The sequence below is a fragment of the Myotis daubentonii genome, chromosome 20, assembly GCF_963259705.1.
Source record: "Myotis daubentonii chromosome 20, mMyoDau2.1, whole genome shotgun sequence".
Lineage (NCBI taxonomy): Eukaryota > Metazoa > Chordata > Mammalia > Chiroptera > Vespertilionidae > Myotis > Myotis daubentonii.
Genome location: NC_081859.1, coordinates 15740739 through 15765840, shown reverse-complemented (window position 1 = coordinate 15765840; position 25102 = coordinate 15740739). Strand labels below are relative to the sequence as shown.

At 40.7% G+C, this 25102-nt stretch overlaps 1 protein-coding gene across 12 annotated transcripts in view; it reads right to left on the bottom strand.

The window, feature by feature from the left end:
- Positions 1 to 480: 480 nt before the first annotated feature.
- LIN9 (lin-9 DREAM MuvB core complex component) overlaps positions 481 to 25102 on the bottom strand; it is a 56044-nt gene continuing 31422 nt past the window's right edge. For all 12 annotated transcript variants that reach the window (XM_059677817.1, XM_059677821.1, XM_059677814.1 and 9 more), the window contains 6 exons: positions 24435 to 24536; positions 15391 to 15471; positions 7279 to 7404; positions 2758 to 2937; positions 2508 to 2605; positions 481 to 1919 (listed from right to left, as the gene is read on the bottom strand). In XM_059677817.1, coding sequence (XP_059533800.1) covers positions 1814 to 1919; positions 2508 to 2605; positions 2758 to 2937; positions 7279 to 7404; positions 15391 to 15471; positions 24435 to 24536 — 693 coding nt within the window. In that variant the 3' untranslated portion in view covers positions 481 to 1813. The remainder of the gene's footprint in view (positions 1920 to 2507; positions 2606 to 2757; positions 2938 to 7278; positions 7405 to 15390; positions 15472 to 24434; positions 24537 to 25102) is intronic.

Sequence of the window (25102 nt, the reverse complement as noted above, 5' to 3'; positions counted from 1 at the left end):
TGTGGCTCATTGTTTGACCTTCGACCCAGGAACCAAGAGGTCGCCAGTTTGATTCCTGGTCAGGTTTTGGGCTCTATCTCCAGTGTGGGGCGTGCAGGAGGCAGCCAATCAATGATTCTCTCTTATCATTGTTTTTTTTCTCTCTCTCCCTCTCCCTTCCTCTCTAAAATCAATAAAAATGATTTTTTAATGTAGAAAATACTTACCTAATGCTAGGCAGAATACATTAAAGTTGACCTTTCACTAGGTCTATAGTAAGCCAAGTAACTTACTTGCTTAGTGTTTTCCTGTGATTTACTCAGGGATGGAAAAAAACTCCTCCTTAAAATAATATTGGATGGTTTTGTTATTCAGAATGAGTTAGTAATTAATCTGTACTATTTCCCCTAAAAATAAAATTTAATAGAAATTGTAATTCCTTAAAACTTCTTAAACAGAAGGAATACTTATCAACTTATATTAAGGAAAATGTAGACAATATTAATTTTCATAGATCAATTTATTTAGAATTACAAATATTAAGAATAAAAGATTTATGCTTTTCTTAATTAACATAACAGTTGAGCTAAATATAAACTCTGCACTAAAGTTCTGCAGTGGCACAGAATATGGAAGCATTTTTAAACTATACAAAAATTTAAAATGGAAAATAATCTTGTTTGGTTTTTTATACATTAACATATAAAAAGCCTCATTTTATGAGACATTTAAAAGAATTAAAGCCACTTCTACAGCTATATCTTAAACTCCAAATCTGAAAACAATTTATTATATTTTGACTTTATAATATTCTATATTAAAACAAAGAGAATTCGAAATACACTTTTTACAAGATTAATATTTTAGGCAGGGTTTTCTTTAAAAAAACAAAACCACAACCAAATACAAACCTTTTCTCTGTATTTCACAGCACAGGTTATTATGTTTTCCTTATAAAATCTTTTTACTTTATAAATGGTATATTGTTGGATTTTAACCAATAATTTGGTCTAAAAGTTGTGCAAATAAACAAAAAATATGAAAATAGTGTGTTATCAGTCTTTTCTTTTTAAATAAATCTCATAACAATAGCACTTTTTGCCCTGAACTGACGGGGAAAGACATGCCAAATCCACTTGCTGAGATTCAGGCATTTTGCCAGTAATGGTTTTTTCCCTGCTCCTTCATTTTCTTTCAACAGACAAACAACAAAGGTTTCTTTTATAAATTATGATAAATTAAAATATTTATTATTATAAAATGATCTACAGAACCATGTCACATGGCAAGTATATACTATATATACCAGTACAGTCTGTATTCCCACCTATATTCCAGTGCCTTCCTCACTTTAGGGCTTCCCATAGCTCATGATGTCCTTTGAAGACTGAGATGGTGACAGACTGAATGAACCAGAGTCGCCGTTTTCTAGACGCGGTTTCCACACTGCCACACGTGTGCACAAAAGACCGTTGCTCCATGTTCTCCACTACAGCTGTCTGCACGTGTAGGGTTGAATTCATGCACATTAAAAAATGGCCAATGTATTCCTCCATGAAATTATGTTCAGACATTTTCAGTTTAAAAACGACTTGCTAATTAACATATGTAATACAAGCAATGCTACTGCAGCTGAATAATAAAAGAAAAATAAATATACTGATGGTCAGCAATGCTGGCATAAGAAGCAGTACAGTATATTAAAATGCCTTATTTGCAGATGTAAATTTCCCTTGTTTTCCAGCAGTCAGGTTATTTGGTCTTGGAAGCCTATATAAAGGAAAGAACTTCTCGAAAACCATGTCCTACCAGGAGGAATAATTAAATCTTCTACTCAATCTCTGTTGGTGTTATTTTCTGCAAAGGCGTGTAAGTTCCCCATCTGGCTTAGGCCGCTCTGAATATGTGCAACGTGGATTTCTACATTATTCTGAAAGCAACTAAAGAAAGAAAAAATAGAGTTCACTGCTTTATCTCACAAAATTAAAAACAAGTTTTTAAAAAGGCAAATAGCTAAGAATATTAGGAGATAGCTAAGATAAGGATTCCACCCTTCACAGTGGCCCTAATTCTGTCAGAACTAACTGAAGGAGGATACGTGAGAGCAGCAAGGAGCCCAGGCGTGATGGGAAGGGGATGCTCTCTCCACCTCTACGCTGAGCCTCCTGCTAAACCAAAACCGGGCCTGGCTGGCGTGGCTCAGTGGTTAAGCGTGGGCCTATGAACCAGGTGGTCACAGTCCAATTCCCCCCTTCCCTCCCTCTCAGAAATCAATAAAAATATATATTTTTTAAAAAACTAAATATTATGTTTTCTGATTCCTTTATATAAAAATTCCATGTAAAAAAAAATTCCATGTGAAGTTTCTATTCTATCAACAGACTGGATATAACTGAAAAGCTCTTTTACAATTTATTTAAAGGACACAAATTATGTAAGTACTTCACAAATATGCATAATTCTTAAAACTAGTACTGGAAATCACTGAATTTAATATAAAAATGATTAGAGTACATCTAATGAATTACCTGATATTAGAAACATCTATTGTACTCTTGATATCATTCAATGAATCTGTAAGTGATTTGAATTCAAAGGAATTCAGGTCTCCTCCTTCTGCTAGACACTAAAAGGAAAAAATATTTCAAAATTTAATTTATAGTTCAACTACAGACTAAAAAATACCGATATAATCTATACATTATAATTTTTTTAGCAACAAATTAGCATAGTCCGTTTAGGTATCGATATTAAGAAAACATTTTCTCTGAAATTTACCTTAATTTGTAATAAAATAGCTGTAAGCCTGGAGATGAGGTCTGTCAGGTTTTTATTTTCGACACAGGGCTGCCCTGCTGAGGAGTTCGCATGCCGAACGATTTCCTGTGCTTCCTCCTCACACCGCCGTCTCAGGTCTGTCGGCTGGTCTGCAGGCTGCAGCCCCTGGTCTGGAGCGAGCTGGACATGAGGATTGACAGGTAAGATGAAGCCGTGTCATTGTGTGCTTGTGCCGTTTCAGATCTGGATTTTCACAAACTAGCATTTATAACGAAAACTATGTGCACGCTTACCTTAGAAGTCTTTCTCCTATAACAGTTTTCTAAAGAAAATGAAACAAGCCCTAGCGGGTTTGGCTCAATGGATAGAGCGCCGGCCTGTGGACTGAGGGGTCCCAGGTTTGATTCCAGCCAAAGGCACATGCCCGGGTTGGGGGCTCGATCCCCAGTGGGGGGCATGCAGGAGGCAGCCGATCAATGATTCTCTCTTACTGACGTTTCTATCTCTCTGTCCCTCTCCCTTCCTCTCTAAAATCAATAAAATATATATATGTATATATTTTAAAAATTCTAGATAACCTTTTACCCAGATTCACTGTTTATGGCTTATTGCATTTGACTTAACATTTGATCTCTCTGTTTGTGTATATATAATTCTTTTCCCTTATACTTTTTATCCCTAAATACTCATTATTTCCTAAATACAAGAATATTGTCTTACATAAGAATAGTGCAGTTGCCCTAGCCAGTTTGGCTCAGTGGATAGAGCATCCGCCTGCGGACTGAAGGGTCCTGGGTTCGATTCCGGTCAAGGGCACATGCTCGGGTTGCAGGCTCAATCCCCAGTGAGGGCCACCGTGCAGAAGGCAACCAATCAATGATTCCCTCTCATCGTTGATGTTTCTCTCTCTTCCTCACCCTTCCTCTCTGAAATCAATAAAAAATGTTTTTTCAAAAAAGAACAGTCCAGTTATCACGCTCAGGAAATTGAACATTGATATAATTCCATTTTCTAATAGTCCACATTCAGATTTCTTAATTGACTCAATGATGTCTTACACACGGCTGTTTCCCCGAATGCATTTGGTTATCCTGTCCCTTTAGATTCCTTTACTTCATGACCTTGATGTTTTTGAAGAGGACCCGCCGATTACTTTGTGTAACATCCCTCAATGTGGTTTGTGTCTCCTCCTGACTACACTGAGGTTATGCAGTTTGGGCAGGAACCACAGCGAGATGCTGACTTCTCTGTGGATCATGACCAGGAGGCACCTAGTCCCATCACTGTGGTGTTATCTTTGATCACTTGCTTAAGGTAGTTAAGTGTCTGCAGATTCCCCAGAGTAAAGGACCTGCCCCTTAGTCATGAATAAGTATTTGAGAAGAGATATTGTGAGGCTTTGTAAAGATTATGTTCCTCATCAAACTTTTACCCACTAGTCTTAGCATCTATTGATGACTCTCATCTTTACCAAATATTACTATGAGAGTTGACAAATGGCGTCTTTCTCACTCATCATTCCTTCCACGTCTATTACTGATATTTTACTATTAAGAATTTTTCCTTAAGAAATAATTAATATTAGTGGACTCATGGATCTTATTTTATTCAATGGGTTATAACTTCTTACTATAATTACTTATGCTGAAGCTCAAATTGTCCCAGATTTGGCCAGTGGGGACCCTGTTGAGCTGGTCCCTTCTGATACGTCCCCATAATTCTGGGGCACATTTTACTTCCCTGGCACAGTAAGACGGTCCAGGCTCCTCTTCTACTCTCTCTGCCCCAGCTCTGGGGTCAGGCTCCTTTCCAAGGAGCGCCGCTTCCTTTGTGGGAGAGCAGGGTTCAGACACTGAGATGCGGACGGGGTGTGCTCAGTGCGCTCAGGGTGTCCCGGCTCTAGGTTCTCTCAGCACACACCCACACGTACTTATACCCACGTTGTAAACATAAAATGAACCAGGAATTCATGCGATTCTTCCTAGTCTAGTCGCATACCGAAGGGTTCGCTCTGGTCTCCCCTTCTCGGTAAGTCCTTTCTCCAACAGGGCGAGGCTTGGCTCCCATTACCCTCATATACGCACTTAACCGTTTGCTCAGTCCTCGGACAGCGCCTCAGCATTGCTAACCCTTCACCACCATGAGAGAGACCCTATCACCCAGAGCTCAGGGCGGGTTAACGTCTGGTTGACAAGGCACTATGGTAAAGTCATGTGGACGCGTCTCTGCCCTTCAGTGTGCTCATGCTGCTCCTCTGAACCAGTCAGGCTCCTCTGTTTGCGTCGCACTTTACAGTTTACCTGTATTCGCTGAGGGAACAAGCACGGACAGGAATGTCACTCCTCCTCGCTCCTCTATCCCCACTCGGCTCCCAGGTGGGTTTCTGGCTCACCCTTCCAGGTGTTTTGGAAAAGCTAAGCAGAGGCATGTCCATTCTGTTCCTGTGGATTTCTGCTCCCCAGAGGGGACCCACAGCTTTGGGTCTTTCTTTCTTCACTTACCACATCCTGGACACTCCCTCCACCAGCAGACAGAGAGCTCTGGGTTCGTCCTCACAGCAGCAGAGCGCCCCACTGTGCAGCTGCACCATATTATTCAGCCAATCCCCTGTGTGTGGGCTTTTAGGTTTTATCTAATATTTTGCAATTACCAATATGCTGCAGTGAGTAGCCTAGTCCTCTAACACTTTCTAAAAAAATTTTCCATTGAAGTATATACATCACTACATAAAAGTTCACAAATCATAAAGTATATGGACTAATGAATTTTCACAAATCAAACATGCCTGAGAAATCAGCATCTAGATTAAAAAACAGAACATTACTTCAGAGGCCCTCTAACGCCAACTTCCAGTGTAATGCTCTGAGGGTAACCACCACCCTGACTTCTAGCATCATAGACTAGCTTTTGATCTTTACATACCGGTAAATGGAATCATGCATTATATATATTCTTTTGTGTCTGATTTTATCCGTTCAACATTATATTTGTGAGTTCATCCATGTGTTGCATGTAGTTGCGTTCATTCATTCTCATTGCTGAGAATATTCCATTGGATAATTTTATGACAGCTTATTAATGTATTCTAATATTAATGGGTATTTGGGTGATTGCTAATTTTTGGCTATAATGAACAGTGATGCTATGAACATTCTAGAGTATATCTTTTGGTAAATATCTGTTCACATATATATTAAGTATTGGTATGTATTTAGGAGTACAATTTCTTAGTCATAAGTGTTCTCTCTGACATGTTCTTATATTAATATCAATATTATATTTCCACAAAAGTACTCTGAAAATTAAGTAATTTTACTTCATTAGAAAATGAGCCTATCACAAAGGGCCTTGTGTACCTATGAAATTATACAAAAAGACTGATGGGTAACCCACTTCTGCATGTATCATCAGCTTTGTTATGTGTCATCTTTTTGGTGGTGTTGTTAATCCTCACCTGAGTATATTTTTTTTCATTAATTTTTAGAGAGAGTGGAAGGAAGGGAAGGAGGGGAAGAGAGAAAGAAACATTGATATGCGAGAGACACATCGATTGGTTGCTTCCTGTAAACGCCCCGACCAGGGCCTGGGATCGAACCTGCAACCACATTCATATATATAATTTTAAAAAATAATGTATTTACTGATTTCAGAGAGGAAGGGAGAGGAGAGATAGAAACATTAATGACGAGAAAGAATCATTGATTGGCTGCCTCCTGCACTGGGTATCAAGCCCGCAACTCGAGCATGCAGCCTTGACTGGAATCAAACCTGGGACCTTTCAGTCCGCAGGCCGACGCTCTACCCACTGAGCTAAACCAGCTAGGGCCATATATATAATTTTGTGTGCATGATAATGCAATTCACAAATAACCCTATGACCTATGTGCTTGAAGTTCAACAATCCACAATTGTAATGTAACGTTTAAAGGAGGAAGAAACAAAATTGTATACACAGCAAGATCATAACTTAGTGATAACAAGCATATACTAGTACATATAAAAACTAAGAGGAAATAAACCAAAATGTAGTCTTTGGGACAGCAGAATTAAGTTATTATATTTCTCCCTGACCAGGTAACTCAGGTGGCTGGAGCATCATCCTGATGTGCCAAGGTTGTGGGTTTGATCCCTGATCAGGGCACATGCAGGGATCAACCAATGAGTGCATGAATAGGTGGGACAACAAATCTCTCTTCCCCCACATCCCGTCCTCTTTCTCTCTAAAATCAATCAATAACATTTTTTTTTAAAGAGTAATTATTTTTCTAAAATTTTTGAGACCTATATCAGTTGTAATCCAAATGAACAAAATCAATAAAATTGATAGCTCACTGGATATAAAAGCACTGTTCAACACTGATACTGTAAGGAATAAAAATATATATGAAATATGGTTCTGTTAAAGGATTTTATAAAGGTATTGGCTTAGTTTGGATTTTCTAAAGTGTGTAACAGTATTAAGCTTCAAATGAAAGTATAGAGGGCACAGATCTTCAAGGGAAATTCATGCAAATTACCTACCTCATAGCAGTACTGCTGAACTTTATGCAAAACTTTGTTTAGGTCCTTGTTCAGCTGTTCAAGCTCTAGAACAATTGTTGCATATCTCCGCTGAAATTCAATGCCGATGGGCATGGAATATGATTTCTGAGAAGAAAATCAGATTTTCATAAGGATTTTTTTGAGCAGTGCAATTTCAATGATCTAATAAGAGATGACTTATCCAGTACAAACTAAAGGTTATTAGAATTGTCAATACTCAATGCCATACTTCTTGTGTGTCATAACAACACTATGTACTGTTACTTAGAAGACTGTCTTTATTCTTAGAAGCATCATGATGTTTGCTATTTACTTTTTTCTTTTTTATATTTTACTGATTTTTTTACAGAGAGGAAGGGAGAAGGATAGAGAGTTAGAAACATCAATGAGAGAGGAACATCGATCAGCTGCCTCCTGCACACCTCCTACTGGGGATGTGCCCGCAACCAAGGCATATGCCCCTGACCAGAATCGAACCCGGGACCCTTCAGTCCGCAGGCCGACGCTCTACCCACTGAGCCAAACAGGTCAGGGCTGCTATTTACTTTTTTAAAAAGGAAATATTATACAGATAAACCAAATGAAGCAAAATTGCCGATTCTATATAATGTTCCTTATATTCGTATTTCAACTTTTTTCTAAGTGTTGTGATTTTTCAAAATAAAAAGTTGGTAAAAAATTGTATGTACTCATTTAAAGGGTTTTAGTTATTTAAACTTAGTTGATTCTCCATCTGGAATCAATTCAATATAGCATCATGGTTAAGCATGGAGGCTAGTTGGAGTATATATGTTCAAATCCCAAGTCAGTCACCTACTAGCTGTGTGACCTTAGCAAGTTCCTTAATCTTTCTGTGCTCTGTCCCCTCATCTGCAAAACGGGGATAATAAGAATATATACTAGATGGGATTACGGCGAAGATGAAATGAAATAATACATGCCCCCTACATAGAAAAAGCTCAATAAAGCCCGGCAGGCGTAGCTCAGTGGTTGAACCGGGAGGTCACCGTTGGATAACCAGTCAGAGCACATGCCCGGGTTGTGGGCTCAATCCCAGTGTGGGGAGTACAGGAGGCAGCCGATCAATGATTCTCTCTCATCACTGATGTTTCTAGGTCTCTCTCCCACTCCCTCTTTGAAATCAATAAATACATATTTAAGAGGGGGGGAAAGAAAATGGTCAACAAATGTGAGCTGTTACCATCACTGCCATCATTCCATATTTGCTTCCCATTAGTAAGTGTAAATGGACTTTGATTTCGCTTCCTTTTCTCTTTACAGTACCGCCAACAAATCACACTCTCCATTCCATCCCAGCTACAAATGCTGCAATGAAATGCCTCCAGTGGAGCCAAATTTAACCCCATTTCTTTTTTCAGAAGATTTCCAAGAAAGCAGATCAACTGCACCATCTAGGAAGTATGGCTAAGGAGCAAGTACAGTGTACCTAGACTGTATAGGAGTAAACTACTCACATGAACACCATCACAACATTACAATTATTCGAGCTAACAGAAACCCCATGCAGCCTGTCATTTTAGAGATGAGAAAACTGAGGCCAAGTTAAATGTCTTCCTTAATAAGCACACAACATGACAATGTTTTAATGACTTAATGGTGACGATGAAGAGGCTAACATTAATTAGAGCGGACTAAAGTGCTAGGCACTCTGGTACTGGCACAAGAACAGACATATAGACCAATGGAACCAAACAGAGAGCCCAGAAACCGACCCAAGCCATTATGCTCAATTAATATTTGACAAAGGAGGCAAGAGCATACAATAGAGTCAAGACAGTCTCTTCAATAAATGGTGCTGGGAAATTTGGTCAGATACATGCAAGAAAATGAAACCAGATCACCAACTTACACCATACACAAAAAATAAACTCAAAATGGCTAAAGGACTTAAATGTAAGATGGGAAACCACAAAAATCCTACAAGACTCCATAGGCAGCAAAATAGCAGACATATGTCGTAGCAATATCTTTACCAACACAGCTCCTAGGGCAATGGAGACTAAGGAGAAAATAAACAAATGGGACTACATCAAAATAAAAAGCCTATGCACAGCAAAAGAAACCATCAACAAAATAATAAGAAAGCCACTGCATGGGAGAACACATTTGCCAATGTTATCACCGATAAGGGTTAAATCTCCAAAATTAACAGAGAACTCATACAACTTAAAAGGAAGATAAACAATCCAATCAAAAAATGGGCAAAGGACCTAAATAGACACTTTTAGAAAGAGGACATCCAGAAGGCCGAGAGACATGAAAACATGCTCAAAGTCACTAATCATCCAAGAGATGCAAATCAAAACAACAATGAGGTACCATCTCACACCTGTCAGAATGGCTATCATCAACAAATCAACAAATGACAAGTGCTGGAGAGGATGCGGAGAAAAAGGAACCCTCGTGCACTGCTGGTGGGAATGCAGACTGGTGCAGCCACTACGGAAGACAGTATGGAGTTTCCTCAAAAAGTTAAAAATGGAACTGCCATTTGACCCAGTAATACCACTTCTAGGACTATATCCCATGAAACCAGAAACACCAATCAGAAAGGATATATGCACCCATATGTTCATAGCAGCACAATTTACAATAGCTAAGATTTGGAAACAACCTAAGTGCCCAACAGCAGATGAGTGGATTAAAAAACTGTGGTACATCTACACGATGGAATACTCCGCTGCTATAAAAAAGAAGGAACTTTTACCATTTGCAACAGCATGGATGGAACTGCAGAGCATTATGCTAAGTGAACAAAAATAGATCCAGAGACAAATGGCAGGTGAAGGGGGGGAGGGGTTAGAGAGCAACTAAGGGACTTGTATGCATGCATATTAGCATAACCAATGGACAAGAAAATGGACTGGGGTGATGGGGGCTTGCCCGGGGTGGGAATGGCTGGGGGGACAGGGCTCGGGGTCAATCAGGGAAAAAGGAGACATACGTAAAACTTTAGACAATAAAATAAAAAATAAATTTAAAATAAATAAGTAAAATAAAGTACCGGCACTATTCTCAGTATTTAATGTGGTCTTATGGAATCATCACAACCACCCCATGAGAAGGGTACTAGAATCACCCCATGTCACACAGGAGGAATCTGCGGCCCATCTACCACAGCCACTAAGTGGTGAGCATGCAGGAGCTGAAGCCAGGGTGCATGGGTCAGATTCCTGTCTGGGGCCACTCATGCCCTGGAAGAGGAGGAGAGGGACCGTCACAGGAGAGGAGGGGAGGGTAGCTCTAGAGCAGCCTGGAATCATATCCAGGATGCCCTGCTTTCAGTCTACCACTGGTGCCTCCTGCATTTCCCCTACCTAAGCCTCAATTTTTGTGGATTTGCCCACTGTACTACCCAAAAACTTAGTATTTTATCAGAGTGCAAGGAAAACAGGACCTGGTAAATTTAAGTTCATTTCCCTGTTGGATGGACTGGGGGTTACTGAAGACAGTGTTGAGTTTAATTAAGCATCTGACCATGTCTTTTCTTGAGGATAAGTATATAATTTGATAGGCTCAGAACTAGTTAATCGAAATCAAAATAATTAAAGGCTCTACCATAGCCAATCTGGCTCAGCGGAGAGACCATTGGTCTGCGGAATGAAAGGTCCCGAGTTCGATTCTGGTCAAAGGCACATGCCTGGGTTGCAGGCTAGATCCCCAGTTGGGGGTGTGCAGGAGGCAGCCAATCAATGATTCTTGTGGGGAGCCGCTATAGGGTTAGACCTCGACTGACCTGTTGGCAAAGTCACAAACAAGTCCCAGCTTCGAGGGCACAGTCCTCTTAAGCATAATTAGGCTTGACCTTATAACGCTCCCTAGATCTTACCTGGGAAGCTAATGGGCTGAGGGAAGTGCAGCAAGAACAAGAACAAAAACAAGTGAAACTCACAAGAACTGTGTAACTATGGTAACTACTACCTTCTTTACCTCTGACTATAAAATAAAGGCTGTTTGCCTTGGGATCTCTCTCTGTGGCCTCAGTCAGGCACAGGAAGATCCACAGAGACTAAGGAGAGCTAGAGAGCTACGAACGCTGTTTCCATGTAAATCATTCTTCGCCGACTCCGTCCACACCTTTGGGAACCCCTGGCCCGCTGGGGCAGGATCCCGGCAGATTCTCTCTCATCATTGATGTTTCTATCTCTCTCCCTTCCTCTCTGAAATCAATAAAAATATCTTCCATAATAATCTATAATAATAAAAGCATAATATGCTAACTAGACTGGACAGCCAAATGACCTTCCGGATGTCCTTCCAGACAAAGCTGGGGCTGCGAGAGCCAAGGAAAGCCGCTGTGGCTGCGAGTGCCGAGTCCCTTGCACGAATTTCATGCATCAGGCCTCTAGTATTTAAAAAAAAATAAAAAATATAATTAAAGGCTCCGTATCATCCTGCACAGAATTCATTAGTAGGTGTCAAAAACCTTGATCCTCAACTTTTGTGTTCAATGGGACTTCTGTTTTGCTTTTTTTCTTTTTTAAAGTACATTTTTATTGATTTCAGAGAGGAAGGGAGAGAGATAGAAACATCAATGATGAGAGAGAATCATTGATTGGCTGCCTCCTGCACACCCCCTACTGGGGATCGAGCCTGCAACCCAGGCATGTGCCCTTGACCTGAATTGAACCTGGAACCCTTCAGTCCTCAGGTTGTCGCTCTATCCACTGAGCCAAACAAGCTAGGGCTATGTTCAACAGTTTTATAAGTTGTTTAAAAAACATATAAGGACTTTACATACGTACATCAAAATGTAAAAAGTTGGGAAATGGCTAACATGTTAGATATGTTAAATATCCAGGCGGAAATAAGTTAGATTAGTGATTACCTATGTATGGGGTGGGGAAGTGATTAAGGGGAAATGAGGAGTGACTCCTAAACGGTATGGGATTGCCCGGCTGGTTTGGCTCAGTGGATAGAGCATCGGCCTGCAGACCAGGGGGTCCCAGGTTCGATTCTGGTCAAGGGGACATGCCCAGGGGTTATGGGCTCAATCCCCAGTAGGGGACGTGCAGGAGGCAGCCAATGAATGATTCTCTCTCATCACTGATGTTTCTCTCACTCTCCCTCTCCCTTCCTCTCTGAAATAAAAATATATTTTTTTTTTTTAAATATATTTTATTGATTTTTTACAGAGAGAAAGGGAGAGAGATAGAGAGTTAGAAACATCGATGAAAGAGGAACATCGACCAGCTGCCTCCTGCACACTCCCCATTGGGGATGTGCCCGCAACCCAGGTACATGCCCTTGACCGGAATCGAACCTGGGACCTTTCAGTCCGCAGGCCGACGCTCTATCCCCTGAGCCAAACCGGTTTCGGCAAAAATATATTTTAAAAAAATAAAAAATAAATAAAAGGTATGGGATTTCTTTTGGGAATGATGGAAATACTCTAAAATTGACTGTGATGACCACACAACTTGTGAACTGAACTGTAAACTAACAACTACTGAACTGTTCACTTACTGCAAACAGGTAAATTGCACGGTATGTGACTATTTTAATAAAGCTGTTATTTAAAAAAGCCCTGCCCTTTTAAATATGTTACTCTTATTGCTATGGCTTTCTATCAATCCCTCCTATAATCAGCTAGTGTGCTTTAAGTGATCACATACAGGTGGAGTGTGACATACAACATGGATTCTATTTTGAAGACTGGTTACTGTTAAGAAGATTTCTGCATAGATTCATGAACTAACAGACATGGTAAGGACAATGTGACAGCAGAGTCAGGGCGAGAAAACCAGCTCTCGCAGCAGTGAGTATGAGAAAGGGAAGGAGCACAGAACACACAGTATCCAGTGTCCCAGAACCACTGAGACAGGGCTTTAAAGGATGACTCAGCGCTCTCAGTGATACACTCCCCTTCCCTACTCCTCAACGGTTCAGGTCCATGTGTGACAAGACAGATTTTCAAAGTGGAAAAGCAGTTATGAGAGATTGAGACTATTAGTTCAGTATCTATTTTTATATATTGCTGAGGCAATTCAAATCTATTTTAATAAATTCCACACACACAATTAATTTCTATGTGAATGATCTAGATGAGTATTTTTTGAATATTTAAATAATCTGAAATAGAAAAGGCATATTGAAATTAAAAATCTTAGACAAACTTTCAGACTTTAATATACTATGTAATTTAACCAAGAAATGTTAGCTCAAACTTTAACTCTGAATGAACCTGGTAAGAAAACTTCTCAGGTATATGATTGAGAAATTTGTCCTTGTTCCATGAAAGTGACTAAAATGTCCTATATAATAAAGCAGTACTATGCAAACTGACTGTCACTCCGTCACACTGTAACAAGATGGCTATGCCCACAGCAGATGCAGGGTTCCAGTAACACAAGATGGCTGCGCCCACAGCGGAAGCGGGGTTCCCATAACAAGCCGTAACAAGTGATCAGCAGGGACCTGAGGCTGCACCTGCCCCACCCCCGCCTGGCGGGGCTTGACGGGGGACCTCAGGCCACGCCCCCTACCCTGGCACCAGGCTGGGGGACTTGAGACTGCGCACCCCACCCAGCGAGGCTTGATGAGGGGTTGGGCCGGCCAGGTCTGGATCTCGCCCAATGGGGGTGGGGCCGGCCTGGTCTGGGTCTCACGCAATTTTGAGGTGCACACGGGTGGGCGGGAACTTGACTCTGGGTTCCGCGGCATGCCCCAGACTCTAACAGGAGGAATATTTTCAATATACATTTTACTAATTTTCTTTCATCTCTGCCACTTCTATTATAGACAAAGGATAAATAGCAATATTAAAGTATTTCCTCTAATTAATTCCCTTTTAATGTGCACAAATTTCATGCACCAGGCCACTAGTTTTAATATAATATAAAGTAATTTCCTCCCCCTTTCACTTTACAAACAGAAAGTTTAAACATTTGCTTCTGCTGGGTAAAATATGAGATAAACATTTGAGCTTTCCAAAATTCAAGGAGACTTTCCCAGATTTTCTTTGTAAATTCCATGTGAACCAACTTTTGACTTTGTTGATCACCTCAATTCCAAACATTTTCTTAGTCTCCAACATAACTTAATTATTTGATCAATAGTTTAGTGCTGCATTTAAAATTTTTCAAGCATTTTTTTCTTGGCATCCTTTTGTTATTAACTTCTAAGCTTATTTGTACTGTGATCAGAGGACATTCTGGAGAATTCTAAACATCTTGAAATTTGCTGAAATTTGATTCAGGGCCAGGATATAATTAATTTTTGTAAATATTCTATGTGTGTTTCCAAAGAATAGTATCCTGTAGTTGGTAGGTATAATATTGTACCTATGTTAATAAAATCAAGTTTGTTAACTGTATATCAAATCTGTATATCCTTATTGATTTTTTGACTACTTGTTTTATTTGTTACTAAGAGGCTATGGAAACTGTCCCATTACAGCAGTGGCTCTGTCTTTTTCCTTTGAGTTTTGGCGATTTTTGCTTTATATATCTGGAGGCTGAATTATTAAGTACATATAAATTTCAAATTATTAATTTTTAAATTATACCATTATCATTAGCAAGAAACCTCTTTATGTCCTGTAATATCTATTGCCCTGAATTTTACTCTCAGCTATTACTATAGCTATAAGATCTTCTGCTGTTATTTTAAAACTTTGCACTGTACATCTTTTCATTCATTTACATTTTTATCCTTTGAGAGTTCTTTTATATTCAATGTGTCTCTTTTATATATCAGAGTTTGGATTTTATTTTTCCTCCAGTTTGGAATTCTTAGTGATAACAAATGAATATTTAAAAATAACATTTATCTCGCCCAGCTGGCGTGGCTCATTGGTTGAGCGTCGACCTATGAACCAGGTCAGGGCACATGATTGGGTTGTGGGCTCAATCCCCAGTGGGGTGCGTGCAGGAGGCAGCTGATCAATGATTCTCTCTCATCACTGATGTTTCTCTCCCTCTCCCTTCCTCTCTGAAATCAGTAATAATATATTTTAAAAAATAAACATTTATCTCAAAGTTTTCTTCCATAAAATATTTAAAAACTCCTTATAGAAGCTCCCACTATTTCAAAAGTAGACAAGCAAAGAAGAATGAAAAACATCCTTACCAATTTTTCTGCCTCGGTGTTCATTTCCCTTAATTTCTTGATATGTTCCTTTTTAATCATGAGAATTTTTGATAATTTGGTCTACAGAGAAATAAGAGATGTTTTAAGTGTATCAGTTAGTCTTCAAATTTCCAATTTTTCACTAAGATATTTGAGCAGATTTCAGTGCTTCAATATAAATATAGCACAGGCATCTATAATAATAAAAGCATAATATGCAAATCGACTGAACGACTGCCCGGACCACCTTCTGAACGACCAAGCTATGACATGCACTGGCGCCAAGGCAGGTGCGATGCAATTGGTTGGGGGGCCCTGCCATTGCCCCACGATTGCCCCACAGAGAGAGGCCCAGGCCACCCTCTGTGCAGTGACTGATCCTGGAGCCCCGCTGGGTGGGCGGGCCTCCCTCTGCGGGGCGATCGATCTGGGGGCCCCGCGATCCATCACCCCACAGAGGGAGGCCCAGGCCACCGGCCAGCGACACTGAGGCAGGTGTGTGGGGCCAGCCAGCGATCGCCCCACAGAGGGAGCCCAGGCCACCCAAATGATCACACCCCATGCCTGTCACCCACAGAGGGAGGCGACCGGTGGCAAGGAAGAAGAGGGGACAGTGCTGCACAGATGGCTAGGTGGGGCCAGCTGCCAGCAGCCGGGGGTGGAGGAGGAGGAAAGCCCCGATAGGCCCTGATCACCGGCCAGGCCTAGGGACCCTACTCAAGGGGTCCTGGATTGTGAGAGGACGCAGGCCGGGCTGAGGGACCCCCAACTCCCCTGCACGAATTTTGTTGACCCGGCCTCTAGTTTTATTTTATAAATCTGATTGGCTGACAGAAAAATATTATTTAAAATCCATTGCAACTAGGACACGTCAAAAGGACTACAGAGTCCACCTGAACAAGCTTTCACTGGCCCAAAATGGGACAACTGGTGAACCACCAAGAACGGTAACTGCGAGGGATTAAAGCACAAATATGTTAAAATCCATGCGTTCATATTAATACTCTAAAAAAATAACCACTGTTAAAGAATGCTAGTGACTACACGCATTATTTTATAAAATGGGGAAAAGAGGAAAATCAAGCACTTATCCTGCCTTTCCTATGTAAACTATGCCATTAGGTAACCAAATAATAGATTAGGGGAAATCTTTCTTTATAGAACTCTTTCAACTAATAAGTGAAGAAGTAATAGAACGAGAATAGCACCATTTACAATTCTAATGAATGGTGGATCTGGGTACTGATTAATAGTACCAGCTAACATTATATTTAAAAAGAGATAAAATAGCATGAGTTTCATATATATATATATATATATATATATTCTTTATTGATTTCAGAGAGGAAGGGAGAAGGAGAGAGAGATAGAAACATCAATGATGAGAGAGAATCATTGATTGGCTACCTCTTGCACACCCCCTACTGGGGAATGAGCCCGCAACCCAGGCATGTGCCCTAGGCCGGAATCGAACCTGGGACCCTTCAGTCCGCAGGCTGACGCTCTATCCACTGAGCCAAACCGGCTAGGGCAGCATGAGTTTCTTATCAGAATACATAACTACCTACAGAAGTAAGCACATAAAAAAAGTAAACCAACCAAATAAAAAAACCCAAATCTAATCAAAACTTTATATCCAATAAGCAATTTTCATGAAACACAAAACACAGATCATGCTGAATGATACCACAAGGATTCAGTCAGCAAAATCCACAGTGGGAGCCCTGCCGGCGGCTCAGTGGTTAGAGCATTGGCCTATGTACGGAACGGTTGCGTTCCCATCTTTGTGGGGTGCACGGGGGAGGCAACCAGTCAACGTTTCCCTCTCACACTGAAGTTTCTCTCTCTCCCCCCCTCCTTTCCACTCTCTGAAAATGAATGAAAAAAATATCCTCAAAGGACATATATATTTAAAAAAACAGACTCTGGGACACTCTATGGAAAAGTAAATTGTATGGGGAAACAGAGCATCTAACATTTAAGAGACAACTGAAAAATTTAAATGCTGACTGGATATCTGATACTAATAAGATACTTTAACTTTTTAGATGTAACAATATTAGAGTTGTGGTTCTTTTTATAAAAAGAGCCCTTATCTTTTGGAAACACATAAGGAAATATTTACAGATAAATGATATCCAAATAACACAAAAGGAAGAAAGTGGGAGTAAAGGTGAAATAGTACGGGCCAGGAGTTTTGCTTTGTTTTTTTAATATATTGATTGATATTAGCCAGCAGTTGTTGATAGCTGTTACAGCCAACGATGGGTACAAAGAAGTACATTAAACAATTCCAAATTATTTTAGAGAGCGAGAGGGATACAGAAATATCCATGTGAGAGAAACATAGACTTGGATACCTCCCGCATGCACCCCAACCAGGGATTGAACCCTGGGTATGTGTCCTGACCAGGAATCAAACCTATGACTCTTGGTGCATGGGACGAAGATCCAACCAACTGAGACACACTGGACAGAGCTTGATATAAAAAGTTCTTACATGCTGGCAGGGGCCTAATGAGGTATGTTACACACTTGTTCATGCAGACCTAGGAAGTTAGAAGCATTAAAAATGGGATGAAGGACAACTAAAAGACAAAACGGACATCATCCAGAACTACAGGAAGGCTGGCTGAGTGGAAATTCTACAACTAGAAGGAAAGAGAAAAGCACACTGAGACTCAGAGGAGGTGCAGTGCGGAGTAAAGTGCAGAGGTACGGAGGTGCACACGGCAGGGCTGGCAACTGAGGACACAGCTGTCTTTTTTAATCAGGAGGGAGTCTCAAGCCCCTGACTGCTCTGAACTCCAATTCCAGGAAGTCTCTGGGGACCCAGACTCATACGGGGAGAAACTGGACTGTCTGGCAGCGGGCAGAACTCGGAACTTGAGGGCGGCTTTCCCTCAGAGGTGCTTGCAGTGATTACCGGGACACTGAGGTGCGGGGCCTCCTAGGGCAGGGCTGAGGATCAGCCATAGCTGCTTGCTCTGCCCTGTTGATGACCTGAGACCCCGCCCCACCCAAGCTGAGGCAGAGGCTTTTGCATATGAATGCCCTGGCCCTTTGCAATCTGAAAATTACCTAACAAACTGCAGCTGGGCCAGACAGACCCAGAACTTCCAAGAGAAGGCCCAAGGCCCCACAGCAGCTTGCATTGCTTCACAGCTGAGCCTCATCTTGGCACCTCCAAACCCCAAACAAGGAAGGGGAATCTGCAGATCCCTCCGTAGCTCCTGCTGGGTAGCCTCAGGAAGAGGCTAAATTAGCACCTCCTTAGATCCAAGAGCCAGTGTACCCAGTGGTCAGAGTGGGACCATCCAGATTACAACTCCTCAGATCCATAAGGGACACACTCAGGGGGCAGACTCAGTGAGCACCAAAGCCCCACTGAAGGAAGTGTTGCCCCATAAGGGTGTCTCCAGCTCAGAAGTTCTCCCACCGTAGACACAGCTGATTCTCACAGCCAATTGGCCTGGAGGTCAATTCCTCCCAGTGATACCTACAACAATCAAGGCTTAACTACAACAAGACTGTGCACAAAGCCCACAAAGGAGTGCACCAAGAGTGTCCACCTCAGGTAATTGGGGAGGCTGAGCCACTGGGCCCTATAGGACACCTAGCACACAAAACCACTCTACCAACACAGGGAAACAAAAAAATGCAGAGACAAAGAAACAGGTCACAAATGACAGAAATGGAGGAAAGCAAACTATTGGATATAGAGTTCAAAACCACGGTTATGTTTTTCAAGAATTTTCTAGAAACCGCCGATAAATTTAGTGAGACCCTGAAGGATATGAAAAAAGACCAACTAGAAATTAAGCATACACTGACTGAAATAAAGAATAATATACAGAGATCCAACAGCAGACTGGAGGATCCCAAGAATCAAGTCAAAGATTTGAAATACGAAGAAGCAAAAATTACCCAACCAGAAAAGCAAAAAGAAAAAAGAACCCAAAAATACGAAGATAGTGTAAGGAGCCTCTGGGACAACTTCAAGCGCACCAACATCCGAATTATAGGGGTTCCAGAAGAAGAGAGAGAGCAAGGTATTGAAAACCTATTTGAAGAAATGACAGAAAACTTCCCCTACCTGGTGAAAGAAATAGACTTACAAGTCCAGGAAGCATAGAGAACCCCAAACAAAAGGAATCCAAAGAGGACCACACCAAGACACATCATAATTAAAATGCCAAGGGCAAAACACAAAGAGAGACTCTTAAAAGCATCAAGAGAAAAACAGTTACCTACAAGGGCATACCCAACTGTCAGCTGATTTCTCAACAGAAACTATGCAGGCCAGAAGGGAGTGGCAAGAAATATTCAAAGTGATGAATAGCAAGAACCTATAGCCAAGATTACTTTATCCAGCAAAGCTATCATTCAGAATTGAAGGTCAGGTAAAGAGCTTCACAGACAAGAAAAAGCTAAAGGAGTTCATCACCACCAAACCAGTATTATATGAAATGCTGAAAGGTATCCTTTAAGAAGAGGAAGAAAAAAAAGGTAAAGATAAAAATTATGAACAGCAAATACATATCTATCAACAAGTGAATCTAAAAATCAAGTGAATAAAAAAATCTGATGAACAGAGTAAATTGGTGAATATAATAGAACCAGGGGCATAGAAAGGGAGTGGACTGACAATTCTTGGGGGGAAAGGGGTGTGGGGGTGCAGGAAGAGACTGGACAAAAATCTTACACCTATGGATGAGGACAGTGGGAGGGGTAAGGGCAGAGGGTGGGGTGGGAAGTGGGTGGAGGAGAGCTATGGGCTGGGAAAAAAGAGGAACTGTAATAATCTGAACAATAAAGATTTAATTTTAAAAAAATGGGATGAAGGCACAGTCTCTCTCCCCTTTTTTGTTTGTTTGTTTTGTATTGCTTATTTGTTCTTGATAGAAAATCACTTTGTTTCCTTTCAATGCTTTTCAAAACTGAGTTCTCTATAAGAAAGTAGATCAGGGGAGACAACCGAGATGGCGGCTTAGGTAAACACCTGAATTTGCTGCCGTGCACAAACACATTAAAACTACAACTAAAAGACAAAAAAAATATCATCCAGAACCAGGGGAAGCTGGCTGAGTGGAAATTCTACCACTAGAAGGAAAGAAAAAAGCACAGAGTCTGGTAGGAGGTGCAGAGGTGCGGAAGTCTGGAGGTAGGGAGGCTCACGCGAAAGGGGCTGGCAGCTGGGTACGCTGTTGTTTTTTTCAATCGGGAGGGAGATACAAGCTCCCGACTGCTCTGAACTCCAGTTCTGGGTGAGAATTTGGGGACCCAGACTCATATGAGAAGAAACTGGACTGTCTGGCATCAGGCTGGAACGTGAGGGTGGCTTTCTCGCAGAGGTTCTTGCAGCGGTCATTGTTCCTGCATGGGGCCGCAGGACACAGATCCGGGACCTCTCTGAGGCAGAGCAGACTGGCAGCCATTGCTGTTTGCTCCACCCTGGTGATTCCCTGAGACCCCGCCCCACCCAATTTACAACCCACCCAAGCTGTGAGCAGTGGCTTTTGCATACCAATTGCCTGGCCTTTCTCGGGCTAAAAACCTGGGCAGACTCAGTGAGCGCCAAAGCCCCACTGAAGCAAGTCCTGCCCCATAAGGGTGTCTCCAGCAGAGCAGTTCTCCCATTGTAGACATAACAGGTTCTTACAGCCAATTGGCCTGGAGGTCAATTCCTCCCAGTGATACCTACAACAATCAAGGCTTAACTACAAGACTGTGCATACAGCCCACAAAGGGGTGCACCTAGAGTGTTCACCTCAGGTAATTGGGGAGGCTGGGCCACTGGGCCCTATAGGACACCTAACACACAAAGCCACTCTATCAACACAGGGAAGCAGCCAAAATGCAGAGACAAAGAAACAGGTCACAAATGACAGAAATGGAGGAAAGCAAACTACTGGATATAGAGTTCAAAACCACAGTTATAAGGTTACGCAAGGGTCTTCTAGAAACCTCCGAGAAATATACTGAGACCCTCAAGAATATAAAAAAGTGTATGCCAATTAGAAATTAAGCATACACTGACTGAAATAAAGAATAATATACAGAGATCCAACAGCAGACTGGAGGATCCCAAGAATCAAGTCAAGGATTTGATATATGAAGAAGCAAAAAACACCCAACTGGAAAAGCAAAAGAAAAAAGAATCCAAAAATATGAAGATCGTGCAAGGAGCTGCTGGGACAACTTTAAGCGCACCAACATCCAAATTATAGGGGTATTTCAAAGATATTGAAAACCTATTTGAAGAAATAATGACAGAAAACTTCCCCTACCTGGTGAAAGAAATAGACTTACAAGTGCAGGAAGGGCAGAGAACTCCAAACAAAAGGAATCTAAAGGGACCACACCAAGACACATCATAATTAAAATGCCAAGGGCAAAAGACAAAGAGAGATATTGAAGCAGCAAGAGAAAAACAGTTAGTTACCTCAAGGGAGTACCCATATGACTGTCAGCTGATTTCTCAACAGAAACTATGCAGGCCAGAAGAGAGTGGCAAGAAATATTTAAACTGATGAATAGCAAGACCCTAGAAGCAAAATTACTCTACCCAACAAAGCTATCACTTAGAATTGAAGGTCAGATAAAGAGCTTCACAGACAAGAAAAAGTTAAAGGAGTTCATCACCACCAAACCAGCATTATATGAAATGCTGAAGGGTATTCTCTAAGAAGAGGAAGAAGAAGAAAAAGGTAAAGATAAAAATTATGAACAACAAAGTGATAGCAAATACATATCTATCAATAAGTGAATCTAAAAATCAAGTGAATAAAAAATCTGACGAACAGAATAAACTGGTGAATAGAATAGAATCAGGGGCATAGAAAGGGAGTGGACTGACAATTCTTGGGGGGAAGGGGGTGCGAGGGTTGCGGGAAAAGACTGGACAAAAATAGTACACCTATGGATGAGGACAGTGGGGGTGGTGGTGGTAAGGGCAGGTGGTGGGGTGGGAACCAGGTGGAGGGGAGCTATGGGGGGAAAAAGAGGAGCAACTGTAATAATCTGAACAATACAGATTTTAAAAAAAAAAAGAAAGTAGATCAGGCCCAGCCAGAGCTCAGTTGGCTGAGTGTTACCCAGTGCACCAAAAGGTTGCCAGTTCGATTCCCCATCTGGGCCTATTCCTGAGTTGTGGGTTTGACCCCCATTCAGGCAAGTACAGAAAGCAACCGATCGATGTTCTGCTCTCATACAGATGTTTTCTCTCTCTCTCTCTCTCTCTCTCTCTCTCTCTCTCTCTCTCTCTCTCTCTCTCCCCCTCTTCCTCTCCTTCTCCCTCTCCCTTCTTCTCTAAAACAAAACAGAAATCTTAAATAATAAATAAATAAAAGTGGATCAGTCTTTTTAGATTCCTCCAAATCCCAAACCCTAGGAATAAAAAGTTCCCTCAAAAAGAACATTCATTGTAAACTATGAATTATGAAACTTGTAAAAAATTTTAATGTTGTTTATTTTGCCATAGGAAAAAATATTAGAAATAAAAGAAAACATTCATATACTTCAAAGTTTAATATTAACAAGAGTAAACCTGAGTTTCATAAAACCTTACATATTACAAGACAAATACATAAAAGGACCTTATTTTTACTTCTCAGATAGCTTAAAATATTAATGAAAGTAGTGTTTTAACTAGGTTTTAGACAGATTTTTTTTTAAATATATATTTTATTGATTTTTTACCGAGAGGAAGGGAGAGGGATAGAGTTAGAAACATCAATGAGAGAGAAACAGCAATCAGCTGCCTCCTGCACACTCCCCACTGGGGATGTGCCCGGAACCAAGGTACATGCCCTTGACCGGAATCGAGCCTGGGACCCTTGAGTCTGCAGGCCGACGCTCTATCCACTGAGCCAAACCGGTTAGGGCTAGACATAGATTTTGAAGTTAAAAAAATTAAGCACTGAAACGAAACATCTAAGCATTAATGAAAGTATCAATACTTTAGGAGCAGTGCAGTAGTACTGTTTCTGGCTCCCTCTGCTGGTTGATATCTATCTCTCTTTCTCTCTCTCTCTCTCTAAATATGACATATTAGCTTTGTTTATACTTTTACTATTTAAAGAAAGCATGTCTTTAAAAAAAAAAAAAAGGGAACAGTATCCTATTTGTGAAAAGCATAAGCTTTGGCTCTTTTCACAATTTCAACTTTTTATATAAAAATATCTTTTCTACCTTTGAAGCCAAAGGCATAATAAAATTCTATATTATTAGGAAATTTAATAACATATGATTGAGGAATACAAAATGCTATACACATGCACACAAATGACAAGACTTTTCCTTGAAATAACATCAGTAATTTAAGGATAACGATGAATTGCAAAAGGTAACACTGAATTTTAAGGTAACACTGCTTTATAACATAATATACATATATACAAACTTTCTTATTTATAAAGACTATCCTAAGCCAAAGTAGTTTTTCTTTTGAAAAAAGGCAAAAAAGAAACAAATTAAGTATTATTAAACTATGACTCAAAGGAAATAATGCATTTAACCTAATTTTCAAAACAAACGACTCATTACATTCTTAAGAGGCTATTTAGGAAAACTGTCCTACATAATAATTCTATACTTGTTTCAATTTAGGCTTAGATCTTAGTTGAATAGATATTTCTAGTATCAGAAAGAAAGTTCCTCTTAACCAAAAAGCTAGCCAATACATCATAACTGTTGAGTTGGCAAGATGCATTGAGATAACCAAATAAAAGCTTTATACTTATACAAGTTACTAACAGCTAACCACTCAAAAGTTTCACAGAGGACAGGCAAGAATGGGAGAATCCTTAACATAACAAAATAAGAACCAAACCAAATAAAAGCCCCACAAAAAGACCTCTAAGTCTTTTATGGCTGTTATAAATTTTTATTCTTAAGCTTTGATGGAAATAATGAAGTTCTTAAAACCAATACAATGGTAAAAAAAATTTAAATATTTGGTCCTAGAAAAACTTTCAACTTCAATAACACAAAAGACATTTGAGGTTTTTTTTAAGAGTCAAGATATTAAGAAAAATTCTTACCACTTGAATAAGGAATTCTACTGGGAAACCACCCAATGTTTCAGTGTCAGAGCCTGAAATCTTACTTCTCCAAGGTGACTGTCCTAATAAAGGATCATTATCCTACGGAAATAAAAAGGAATCATTTAACCACTGCCTGTTCAAAAGGAGGCATCTTATCTATCTATAAAAAAGGCTAATGTCCTTCCCACCTTCCGACCAGTTGCTATGACATGAACTGGCCACCAGGGGGCAGATGCTCAATGCAGGAGCTGCTGTGACACGCACAGAGAAATGGCACTGCAGTCTCGGCTTCCCCCAAAGTGAGACAGTGGCCCCGCCACCACCCTGGAGCAAAAGCCCACCAAATCCCAGCTGACGCTGCCAAGACCCACCCCATAGCGCAAAATGCAGCCCATAACCCAGCCTAGCCCAGAAATGGTCGCTGTGGGTGCCGGGTAATGACGTCATGTAGCAACACCTGACTTCCTCTCCCTAGTGACTAGCCTCCTTGGAGTTTCAGGAACACAGGTAGAAATATTTTACACTTTATTTTTTTATTTTTTATTTTTTTTTTTATTTTTTTTTTTTGTTTTCCCCCCTACCTCCTGCCCCCCAACCCTCCCCGGCCTTCCCGCTGCAGTTTGACAATCTGTTTGAGGCAGCTCTGCCTCTGTATCTATTATTGT